The sequence below is a fragment of the Cupressus sempervirens genome, chromosome 9 (genome assembly GCF_028749045.1).
Source record: "Cupressus sempervirens isolate cs-2001-9-10 chromosome 9, ASM2874904v1, whole genome shotgun sequence".
In the NCBI taxonomy this organism is placed as follows: domain Eukaryota; kingdom Viridiplantae; phylum Streptophyta; class Pinopsida; order Cupressales; family Cupressaceae; genus Cupressus; species Cupressus sempervirens.
In genome coordinates, this window is record NC_143126.1 from 522651856 (window position 1) to 522665423 (window position 13568).

Below are 13568 nucleotides of genomic sequence, written 5' to 3' on the forward strand. Positions count from 1 at the left end.
CTTACGCCCTATAGCGCGCATGCACTATAGTGCGCCCTATTAAGAGCTGAGGTTTAAATAGCATGTGCATGCTATAGCACGTGAACGCTATAGCACGTGTGTGCTAGAGGGCACACGTGCTATTTAAACCTTAATCAAACCCAAGCCTAAGGCTTGGTTTTGCCTTGGAGATCCAACCCAAAGGTTTGGATTTGATGAACAGGGCTGAGACATGTTTTCCAGCAAGCATACAAAAAATGATTTTTTTTTCTTCTGTGCTCCTCTTCAAGATTTCTCATGGTTGGGTATCGATAAGATCAGGTTACATAACATTATAGGTCTTTGTGTTAGCTATCTGACCATATAATTTAATTTTAATTTGAACTATTTCAAGCCTTTCATCTATAATTTCTTTTGAATGTATGTTCATGTTTTGTCAAAAACCACCACGTACTAATTGGGCTATAGATTTTAGCTCGTTCATTGATTTTTGTAACAACTTAGTTTTTTAGAAACTAGACTCCATTCTACACATTTTGAAAAAAAAAAAAAAATTTATTTTAGATTACTTTTCAATTATTTCTAGGGGGAGCACACAGATATTTCACGTTTTTGGGATGTGTCTAGTTAAAAAATTCTTTAAAAAAAAAATAGACATTATAAAATTACTCAAAAAATCTGGGATAAACTACATAGTGTTAAGTAACTTTTGACCAGAGCGATTAAAAATTTTCAAAAAAAAAAAGTTAAAATTTTTAGGGGGCCACACTTTGTACTGTGCTATGTTTTTTTAGAATAAACAGTACCACTTTTTGTGGCCCCCTTTTTTGAGGACCTAAAACTAAACCATTTTGAAAAAAAATTATTAGTTTAGAAACTAGATTCAAAAGACTACGACTTTTTTTTTTGTCTTATCTAAAAATTTTGAGCGTAACTATCTTCAAATTCTTGTTGAAGTTCAAAATTTACAAATTTTAGGAAAAAGGTGTCCACTTATACTCCCCTTTTGGCACCACAACATTGTGCACTTACCCATATATGAATAGAATTTAACTATATAAGATTTGTGTTGATAAAAAAATTTTATATACTATAATAAAATTATTTTTTTAACATTAGATTTATACTAAAAACTATTAAAACTAAGGCAAGTACTTAGCCATTATATGGTAGTTGTTTTATATTTCATACTTGCTTTCTAGAATACTCACAAAGCTTTGGTGTTTTTTTGGGTTGGGTTAGAGATAAGTAAAACCAATGTAGTTTTCTTTCTCCATTTTCTCCATTATATTCTATGGCTCATTCTGCCTTATAGCTTTCTTGTCTTATATATTATTTGAGTTTTTTTTATTCATATCACATCAATATTGGATTTGTATTGTATTACAATAGCCTTATATATTTTTATAAAGGGTTTGTATTTGTTGCAAGGAATCTATTCTTAAGAACACATTAAAATAGAGTTATACAGAGTTCATATTCTTCAAGTAATGAAAACCCCAAGTCAGAGTGGTATGTTATGTACTCCTTGGATAAAAATGGTTTTCAACATTATACTTTAGCAAAGGATGTCTACTCTCATTATTAAATTAATAGTAGATAGTTTTTGTCATTGTGTGGAAGACTCCAGACATCTTCATTCTTTTTCTTTCTATAATTTTCTATGTTTTGGGCATTTTTTATATTCGTAGCTACTAACTTTCAGTTTGTGCTACCATTCAATGTGAAGCTCCTCCTTGGCCACATATCCATTATCCTCCTTAGCCAAGTACATATTCTTTGACATCTCTTTTTTAAAGAAATATTTTTAAAAGATAGGGCTTTGTTTTCAGAGTGAATATTCTACTGTTTGGCCCATCTTGTAGTAAATTTCATAATTTTTTTTTGCTATCCAATTAATCATTTTTTTGCCTTCAATTTTTTAGACCGATTGTTACATGTGATATTTTGAGGGACAAATTGGTGTATTCAACTATCTTTTCTCTAAAAGATCAAAACATGGTTTAGTAAGTAAAAAGGTCTGATGGATTAAGCAAGAGTTAAGTAAGAGTCATGATCACAAATAGGAAGTTTTTCCACGTACTACATCAACTTCTATTGCATGCCCTAGGACAAAAATGCCTCAAGAATTTGGATGCAAAGATGAAGATGAGAATGGAAGTGATTGAAAGTTAGTTAAAAATAAAAGCCCTTGTTCTTAGGTCTAGTTTGAACAGTTCATCTTTCCACCTAGTCATCATAAAGGCCTTATGGTTAAGAAATAAATTGAAGAAGTTATTGAAAGAAATGATGCAAAGGCTGAGAGTTCTTTAGAAAGTATTTGAGTTTGGAAGATATGAAATTAGATGATCTTGCTAGCCAAATCGGCAATCTAGGGAAGCATTTAAATAATGGAGAAGATATTTTCAAAGGCGTGTAGATATTTTCAGTTCTCATACAATATTATGATAAAAAGCTCATTTGAAACCCTCCATCAGGGTATAGAAAATGTTAGAGGCATTGATTTTTTTCGACAAAGTTAGATATATGTCTCTGAACAAATAAGGTTTTTGAAGCCGTATAATCTAAGTGTTCTAACATAATGTAGAAAAAATTATAGACTCCATGAAAGACATTGAGTAAACCTTTTTTAGTAACCTCAACAGAACCAAATGCCTCCATAGTGCCAATTATTTTCATGTGGATTTTAGAAATAACTTAAATATTGAAGGAGATAAGTATTAAACATCTATTAAAATCCATATTTTTAAGGCTAAAAAAAAAAAATTCTTTAAAATGCATCTTCTTATGATGTGGCATTTTTTGCATGAGAAGAGGAATTTTTGAGACCAGGAATGATGAGACTTACATATTTATTTGCAAGTTGTGAAGAACTATAATATTGTGGATTCTAGCCATGCCAATAGTGTCGCTAGTTCTGATCACTCTAACAACTCTATTATTAATGGTGGGGGGGGCTTTTGGATTGTTACCTAGATTGTCTCCTACTCTTGTAACTATATTTGATATTCCTCCTTGTCTGTATGTCACGCTTTCTCTAAATCTTGCCTCATAGTTTGGAAACAATTAGCCCTTGGAATAGCTAGAATACTAGTATTTCATACAATGTACTGTGCAATGATTTTCTGGAACATTTAGAATACTCAGATAAATAAATCTTGAGCTCTATCATTTATATTAGATTATGATTCAAAGAACTTGGTTTGTTACACACAATGTTACATTTTATTTCATTATTATCATCAATCTTCCTCAACATATACAGCACTGCCCATAATAATTTTTCAGAGGATTTTTTTTCAAGATTATTCAGTTTGCAATAATGATATTGCCCATCCAACTCAATAATTATTTTATGAAATAGTCAAAACATTCCTTTCAAAATATTTTCCTTTTTAATAAACAGTACTTGCTAAAATAAAATTTCGCCTACCTTTTAAGTTATTTTTGTTTTACACACACAATAACTTTTTTTTTACAAACTCTTACTATTTTATTACAGTGGATGATGTGAGTTATTTTTGTTTTACACACATAATAACTTCTTCTTTTTTATAAACTCTTACTATTTTATTACAATGGGTGATGTATTGTCTAGTCTTGTCTTCTCATTTATTCATATTATTTGTTTATTGATAATGAATTTCCTTGGCTATAGCTGATAAATAGTTAGTTTTGGTTATATTTTTCAGGTCATGGAAATAACGTATGTTTTAGTGTAGTTAATTGATGACCTTAATTGAGAGCATTTAATATTTCTTTTTTATATTCATTTCAAAAAATTGTTCATTTATGTTTAAATAATTGTTCATGGTGTTTCTCCTTTCTCTATTCTTTCCACAATTATTTTCAGGTAGATATTAATTGTTTAAAGGTTTGTAGCCTCCTGTTTGGATGTTAACAATGCCTTCAAAAATACTCTATAAAAGTTCCTCCTTTTTTTTTTATCTGAACACAAGCAACAACAATGGTCTTAAATTTTTTTTGTCCAATTTTTTTGGGATTTACCTATATACACAACTAAAATATTTTTGTTCTTCATTTTAGGAAACATATGGAGGTGTATCAATGCATTTCTTTATTATTTTCCCTCTTGACAAATGGAGAATATTGTTGTTGTTGTCCTTAAAATATTATGGCCTATATTGCATATTCCTTTCAATATTGTTGATTTTATTTCAAATAAAAAATTCAAATATCTTCCAAGTTCAAACATTATTATAAATGTTGTTTATTTATTGGATTCTATTTTGCAATGAAATATGAATTTTGTTTAACAGACAAATATGATTATTGCTTTTTGCATACAACATAACTTGTCTTTTCTATTAAATAATAAGTTTCCCAACAATTTTAACTATGAATATAGATTGAAATAAGTATATATAATTATTTTATTATTGTCTATTTAAAATAGATTTATTTACAATAACTAGTATTAATTTTGTTACCATAAAATTGTTTGCAAGAAATGCATTGGATCTTATCCACACTATATATTTGTACATTATCTTCCAATTACATACTTATGGATTAATATTTTAAAATATATTGATTAATACAAAATTTGACAAATCAATCACTAAAACAATCATCTATTTTTTTAGCAAAAGACAAGGGACTCTAGCTCTTGCAAGCCCCTTGTTTAATTATTATTGTGTTTCCTTTTTATTATGATTGTATTATCTATTTGTATGTATTTTCTTCATTATTTTTAATTTACATTTTATTTTTAAGTATAATTATATTTCAAAGTAAATTATATTAAAAATAAAAATTGTATAGAAAAATTAAGTATTATGATATTTTAAAAATATACTAGAATATAATAATAAAATTAGTAAGTTTAATATATAAAAATAAGAATTATATTATATAAAATATAAAATGATAGTAAATTGCATAAAGTGAGGGTACAAACATATATTGCTCCTCCACCACCTCCCTTAAAGTGGATTTTTTATTTATTTTTTAATATTGTGTTTCCTTTCTAATTGTATCATTTATTTGTATGTATTTTGTTTATTGTTATTTTTAATTTACATTTTTATATTTCAAAGTAAATTATATTAAAAATTAAAAATTGTATAGAAAAGTTAAATTATATCTAAATATAATAGAATATAATAATTAAATTATAAAATTTAATATATGAGAATAAGAAGTATATTTTAAAAATAAGATAATAGTAAATTGCATAAAGTGAGAGTAGGAACATGTGTTTTCCCTCCACCAACGTTTTCTTAAGTGAACTATTTTATTTTTATTATTTTAATCATGTTTCTTTTTTATTATGATTGTATTATTTATTTGTATATACTTTGTTTATTATTTTTAATTTTTTTCTAAATATAACTATCTTTTAAAGTAAATTATATAGAAAAATGAAGTATTATTATATTTCATCTTATGAGATGGAAACATTCACTATGCTTGACCACCGCAAGGATTTCCATTATGTTATTCATTTCTCCTCCCTCTTCTCCCTTCAGTCAATCCTCTATATGGAGGATGAAGATCTTTAGTTTCCCTTCTTGTTTCACTCCCACTTAGTCCCAAGTTGAAATTCCTTGGTTCTAGGTTACTAAAAAGAGACTAAAGAAAATGCTATTTAGAAATGCCAGAAGTGTGTTCCTACACTTGGCTCTACAATACAGGAAAGTTAGTCCTCCAATCATGACAAGGAAAGAGAGATGCACCAAGTCCTGAAGGAATAGGAAATCCCTCCAAGCTCCACCCATCCCCCTCAATAATTCCTTCCTTTGCAAAGTAGATGGGATTTAGGCTATTTAGTTGTCATCTTCCATTCCTCCTTTTGCTTCCAGAGAAAATAAATTGCTCTAGGTGGATCTCTGGAGTTCAGTAGCAAATCCCATGATTCAATTAGCAAAGAATCGGCCAAAAACCCTAACCCTCATATTCATAAATCTTAGGTAGAAAACTCTGCTCCCCTTTTGAATGTAGATGCATTTTTGAGCTCCTTCAAATTGTTGGCATTCTAGAACATAAAATACTCTCCAAGGATGTTTGATTGGTGGAACTCTTTGTTTATGGCTCAATTAAGTATTTCTCATATTGAACATAAATAATTTTTGCATAGAATGTTATGTGGAATCTCTTAAGAATTATTTCTTAGAAGAGGGAAAATTATGCTTCGAATTATTTCCCTTCCTATTTTTTGAGTGGTCTTCTAATTTCAATCCCCTCTCCTTCAAAACGCAAAGAATTCCAACCTGGTTCAATTTCCGAACCCTTCCAATCTCCCTCCTCAACTGGGAAATCCTAAAGATTATATGTAATTGCTTTGGATCCTTCTTAGGATTCAAAAAGCTGAGATCCTCCCAAGAATATTTTAAGATTCTAGTTTTCATTAACCCCTACTTGGAACCTTCTGATATGTTAATCATCAATGACAACTCATCCTTCATCTTCTCACCTAAATTATTTCATGGCAATATGAATTCTAGCCGAGTCTTTCTTTTGTAGGAATTTTCCTCCCCCTAACTCTTCCTGTGGGCCCTTAAATTAGATTCCCCTAACCACAAGCCCTTGTTACAACCCAATCTCTATTAGATTTCTTCAACATGAAGGTTTTATTTATAAGGAGAAAACTCATTTTTCTCCCTATTCCCTACTAAGGGAATCAACTTCTCCTCCCCCTCAGCCAACCTCACAATCAATCATTATCTCCAATAACAACCCTAATAAATCCAAATCCACTTCCTCACCCCCTCCCCCCTTCTTGTTGACTTGGATAGAAGTGACATTTACATCTCTACCAATGCCCACATGTAGGAATTTCCTTGTGGATTTTCCCTCTTAAATATGAATTTTATCCACTCGCTCTCTCTGTATCAACCTATTTTCCAACTGTCCTTGTGTCTAAATAACTTGGAGACTGCTAAAAGTGAAAAAGTTACAGCTATTATAAATTCCCTAAAGACAAGAATACTTTAGTTTAGTGACTTAATGGATGAAGTATCTCATACACATGAGGAGGTTCAAATAGAACTATTGAAATGGTAGGAACTCTAACCATGGCTCCTGAATGATTCAAACTTGACCCGAGTATAGAAATAGAAGGATAACATTATATCAAAATAAACTCCCATGGAACTAGAGTCAATCTATAATGTGATAGGCTTGAATCAAATGCCAAATATTGAAAATTTTCTCCTCTATATTTTAAATTTGAATCCAAATTCAGAAGCAGGTAGCAAGTTTTGGACCAATGCTCAAAATCTAATATTAGCCTTGAATCCCTTGATATGGTTTCCCAGCATTCTCCATGAAGGTTTTCTTTATAAGGAGAAAACTCATTTTTCCCTTGATTCCCTACTAAGGGAATTAGCTTCTCCTCCCCCTCAACCAACCCTACAATCTATCATTATCTCCAATAACAACCTTAATAAATCCAAATCCACTTCCTCAGCCCCCCCCCCACCTCTTATTGACTAGGATAGAAGTGACATTTACATCTCTACCAATGTCCACATGCAGGAAATTCCTTATGGATTTTTCGTCTTGTATATGAATTTGATCCATACCCTCCCTCTGTATCAACCTTTTTTCCAACTATTCTTGTCTCTAAATAACTTGGAGACTGCTAAAAGTGAAGAAGTTACAACTATTATAAATTCCCTTAAGACAAGAATGCTTTAGTTTAGTGACTTAATGGATGAAGTATCTTATACACATGAGGAGGTCCAAATAGAACTATCAAGATGGTAGGAGCTCCAACCATGGCTCTTGAATGATTGAAACTTGACCCCAGTAGAGAAATAGAAAGTTAACATTATATCAGAGTAAATTCCCATGGAACTAGAGTCAATCTATAATGTGATAGGCTTGAATCAAATATCAAATATGGAAAATTTTCTCCTCTATACATCAAATTTGAATCCAAACTCAGAAGCATGTAACAAGTTTTCGACCAATCCTCAAAATCTGATATTAGTCTTGAATCCCTTAAAATGGTTTCCCAACCCTCTGAAAGCATCCTTGGAATCATAGATAATATATAAGGAGGGAATTCCCCCAATTGTGGCAAGATCTCCAAGGAAAGGGGTCATAAATCTAAATTATATTTAAGGAGGAGAGATGGTGAAGCTTGAAGTCAAGCTAAAAGTGCCTCTATTTGTATGTATGGGAAGAGGAAGAGGGTTCCACCTTCTTTATAAAGATTGCATCATGGAACATTATGGGTTGCAATGCCCCTATCAAGCAGTGTCTTCAAAAGTGTTGCCTAAAGACTTTTGAGTCTTACTTTATCCTTCTTCAAGAGACCAAACTAGATTCTAAAGAGCACTGCCTTAATTCATGATATAATACAATATTCAAAAACTAGCACTGCCTTGATTCATTAATATAATACAATATTCAAATGGGCTTTTGATAAAATTTGGATTTCTACTATCAAAATAGGTTTTCAATCAAAATTAGGTTTCTACTATCAAAATAGGTTTTCAATCAAAATTAAGTTTCTAAATTCAAAATGGGTTTTTATAGAGATCAATTTTTTTACTATTGAAATGGGTTTTTGACAAAGACCTGTATTTGAAGTTCCATCTTCTTGGGCCATCAATCTCCTCCATTGATAATACGATTCCTTCTCGAGCAGTAAGGGTGGGAAGATGGGCTTCAGCCTCTTTCTGTAAATTTTTCCCATTTAGAAAAATATTGCAGTGTTTATAGAGGCCTTTTCTATTTCTTAATTCCTCTCAAACCAAAATACAAACTAGATGTCTTCATCCATTGTAGTAAAAATTCATGAGAACCCACACTGTATCTTTGTGTCAGTCAAAGTAACAGAAATTAGCCAAGAATTACAAATTCAATAGAAGGGAAATAGTTTTAAAAAAATTTAAATACAAAATACACTCACTTTTGGAAGCACAATTCTTCCAAGAGAACCCACATCACTGTTTCGGAGCTCCTTCTGTAGAAGAAACTTGAGATCTTTTTTCACCAATTCCTGCAAGGACTAGTTTTAAAAATGATGGATGTCATATCATAGCATTTTTCTTCCCAACCACCTCACCATCCTCAAATTTTATAAAACTAACATTGTTCATATTCAAACAAGTTACATCAATCTTCAAATTTTAAAAAACTAACATTGTTCATATTTAAACAAATTACATCAAACTGAATGCCAATCATCAAAAGAATAAAACTAATGATTCTGGCCTCTTTCCATACACTAGCATTATCAATACGAATAAACCTAACATTTCTGGCTTTCGAATTCTCAATACCCAAACAAGTTGTATGAAACTGAAACCAAAAGAATAGAACTAATCATTTTGGCCTCTTTCCAATTATCAAAGGAACAAACCCAATGGTTTTGGCCACTTTGCATACACTAACGTTATCAACACCCAAACAAGTTACATTAAACTGAAACCCAATCATCACCAGAATAAAACTAATGTTTCTGGCCTCTTTCCATACACTAGCATTCTCCATACCCAAACAAGTTACATCAAACGGGAACTAAATTATCAAAAAAGTATAATGGTTTAGGCTTCTTTCCATACACTAACAATATCAATACCAAAACTCAATCATTAAAAAAAACACTAACGCTTCTAGCTTCTTTCTGTGCACTAGAATCCTCAACACCCAAACAAGCTATATCAAAATTAAACCAAATGAATAAAACTAATGGTTCCGGCCTCTTCCCATACACTAGCATTCCCAATACCCAAATAGCATGTATAATGGCTCAGGCCTCTTTCCCTGCTTATCTAATAAAAAACAAAGAAAAAGATCACCTACCTAATCATTATCTTAACAAAGAAAAAGATCACCCACCTGATCATTTTCTTTGTGCTCGACATTGTTGTCAATGTGACCTCGACCTCTAGACTTATGTCACTGTGTGGTGGATTGGGATTCCTCAATGGAAGCCAAGGAATGAGAGCTCTGCTTCAAATTGACCTCCATAGTCATACTACCCACTCTCCTCCTCTGCCTTACCATTCTTCTCCTTCTGTTGGCTCTCACAATAGCAGCACTTTGCAGAGTTGCAGCAAGCCCTCCCATGTGGAATTTCAATGGTAGCTTGTTTGCGAAACAAATGGCCACCCCATTATCTTCTTCCTTCATTTGAAGAGAAGGAAAATCACCAGTAAAGGAAGATGAGAGAGGCATTCCAATATTTGGGACATTGTTCAATGAGTGAAGCTGTGATCTAGAGGTGGACCTAGACAAATTATTATATTTAGCAAAATTGTGAAACAATCTCCCATCACTCTTGTTCCAAAGATGAGAAGGTGCAAGAGAATGAGACCAATTTTTATCTCTTTCACCCATCTCCTCCAATCCCTACCTTCTAGAAAAGAATCCTACAAGAAATAGTAAAAAATAAGTACATGGTACAAACCCAAATCTTTTGACCCATATTAAGACATTTCAGATCTACAAGGGCTGGCAAATGCTCTAAATACCCATCAAACCAAACTTCAAAGACCCTGAGGCTATTTTTTTAGGAAATAAAAGATTAACACAACTTTTAAAAGTTTAATATTAGCCTCTTCTCAGTTCTCTGATCTCTCTGGAGCAAGGGGGTTTTGTTGAAGGAAGGAAAATTGCCGAAGATACTTACAGCTATCTTTCCTTCATACCACAGATAAACATTTCTTTCTCTGCAAGGAAGAAGACATTCGAGAAAACTTCATGCTACTGATAACCTTTCATTCTTGACAAAATATATGAAGAAATATAGAAAGATTCATTTCTTGATCTTTATATGCAAGAAAGTGGTGGCATTCAACTACAAAACCATACAAAGAAAACCTAAAAACTGCATTTTATGAAAAAGCAAATCGATTTCTGAAACAGCGGATTGAAGAAGAAAAACGGATCAAAAATGCCAAGGGAGGAGGGAAAAACACTAAAATGAAAATACAAAACTGAGAAATATTGGAAGGATTCCAATTTCCCATGTTAGGAAACAGAGAAGCAGTGAAATAGTGATTTATACTAATTGTTTAATTTTAATTTCATAGGATGCTGTGGTGGGAGGCTATTTTGGTGGGGAGTGATCCTATAATTTAGCTAAATTCTTCATTGTGTTTTTCCAAAAATGGAGCCAAGTGTTACAGGTTGGTCAGAGTGGAGATGTCCGTTTGTATTGGGAGTGCGTTGGCTGACACTATTCATTAATATCATATCTATTTCTATTTATTGTAAATTTATTCTTATTACTATAAAGTTAATAATTTAGTATATTTCAAACATATATTAGAATGTAATAATAAAATTATAAAAAACTAGTATAAGAGAATAAAAATTATATTATAAAATATAAATGATAGTAAATGGTATAAAGTGAGAGCATGAATATGTTTCTCCTCTATCACCATCTTTTTTATGGATTATTTTATTTTTTATTATTTCAGGAGCAGATTATAGTTTTTGTCATGTTTATACTATTACTATTTTTTTTTCAATAATTTGAAAATATTACCAAATGTTAAATGTTATTAAAATACACATTTTTTAGGGGCGAGAGCTCATAACAGTTCAGGTGGAGTTGCTTATTTCTAGAACCCGAGAAAAGTTCTCTGCTTATGGTGAATTTCTAGTTGATCTTCTATCTCTTTGGTTATATCTTGTTTGGACACCGGAGAAAGATGCCTTCTTTCCAATATTTATGCTCCTACTGATATTTTAGGCAAGTCACAACTTTGGACTCATATTAGTTACATCTAAGCCTTAGATCCATTTCTCCCATGGATTTTGGCTAGGGACTTTAACTCTATTACTAGTTTAGATGAAAAACATGGTAGGATTGCTAGGCTAGACCCTTCTACAAATCTTCTTAGAGATATGATAGATTCCTTGAAGCTCATTGATGTGAAGTTGAATAATGGTGTTTTTACATGGAATAACAGGAGATGTGGTGTTGAGGCTATCTCAGAAAGACTCGACAAATTTTTGGTTTCTTGTTATTGGATGAATAGCAGGCTGATCACCAGTTCAAAAATTCTTGATTGGAGAGGCTCGGATCATTGGCCTATCAAGCTCTCGACTACTATTTATGGAATCACCAAAAACCCTTCTTTTAAGTTTCAGTTAATGTGGTTAAGAGACTAGTCTTTGCAGGACCTAATGGTGGATTGGTGGTATGAGGGGATACCTGCCCACAGGATGGCAATGTATACTTTCTGTAAGAGGCTCCTGCATGTTAAGTACACACTTAAGAGGTGGAATAAAAAAAGTTTTGGGAATCTACAGGCTCAGAGGATTGTTGCTCAGACTAGGTTAGACAACATTACTCGGTTGATTCGAGATCAAGGGAGGACTGTTGGCCTAAGTGAAGCTGAGTCCTTGGCCCTTAAAGGATTAGAAGAGTGGGAGCTTTGGGAGGATATTTTTTGGAAGCAAAAATCTCATGTTGACTAGCTTTAGGAGGGGGATAGGAACACTGCATTCTTCCATAATTTGGTCAAGGCTTGAAGACAGGGGAATTCTTTATCCTCTTTGATCTAGCTTGAAGGGGATCATCTTTCTTCCAATTGTGATATTTTGAGGGCTGCAATCAACTATTTTTCATATCTCTTTTCTAAGGAGGATCTTGATGCTAGGGAGGGGAAGAAGTAGATCTTGGACTGCATTCCTCACCTTGTTTCTGCAGAGATGAATGAGGCTCTCTTATGTCCTATCTCGCTGACTGAATTGGAGAAAGTAGTTTTTAACATGGACAAAGGTAAGGCTCCTGGCCTTGATGGATTTTTGATTGAGTTCTTTCAGGAGCTCTGGGAAATAGTGAAGTTTGATCTCCTTGAAGTGGTTTGAGAATCACATAGGAACAAATAGATGCTCATATCAATGAATTCTACTTTCTTAGTTCTCATACCTAAATAGGAGGGGGCTAATCAACTGACTCAATTTAGACCTATTGCACTTTGTAATGTTGTTTATAAGATTATCACTAAGCTAATTGCTGAGAGACTTGAGCCTCTTCTCAGTTCTCTGATCTCTCCAGAGCAAGGGGGTTTTGTTGAAGGAAGGAAAATTTTGGATGGTGTTGTGGTTGCAATGGAAGCTATTCATTCTATGGCCAATTCTAAGGGGAGGGCTATGTTTATGAAGCTTGACATGGCTAAAGCTTATGATCGGGTGATCTAGGAATTTTTACAAAAAATTCTATTGGCATTTGGTTTTGTTGAGGAGTGAGTGAATTGGATTCTTAGTTGTGTGACCTCCACTTCGTATTTTGTTCTTGTAAATGAGGAACCATCTAATTTGTTTAGTGCTTCTCGAGGACTTCGACAGGGGGATCCTTTATCTCCTTACTTATTCATTATCATGGTAGAAGGTCTTGGAAGATTAATTAAGTTTCAAGTGGAGTGGGGTCTTATTCAAGGTTGGAGTTGGGATGACTCTGTCCCTTCCTATTCTCACCTCCAATTTGTGGATGATACTCTATTGATGGGCTCTGCCAGAGTTAGTGAAGCTGTGAACTTCAGGCAGGTTCTAGATATCTACTTGAGGGCTTTAGGTTAGTGCATAAATGATGGAAAATCTTCCATTTAATTCTTCAATATGCCACAACCTATTCAAAATAGGATTGCCAGGAT

General features: G+C 32.6%; 1 protein-coding gene across 1 annotated transcript in view; it reads left to right on the plus strand.

Annotated features, from left to right (window-relative positions):
• The window catches only part of LOC149539647 (uncharacterized), a 134995-nt gene that overhangs the window by 11432 nt on the left and 109995 nt on the right, over positions 1 to 13568 (plus strand). Inside the window, exons 2-4 of the mRNA XM_089802602.1 lie at positions 12623 to 12777; positions 12913 to 13107; positions 13264 to 13461. Coding sequence (XP_089658728.1) covers positions 12623 to 12777; positions 12913 to 13107; positions 13264 to 13461 — 548 coding nt within the window. The remainder of the gene's footprint in view (positions 1 to 12622; positions 12778 to 12912; positions 13108 to 13263; positions 13462 to 13568) is intronic.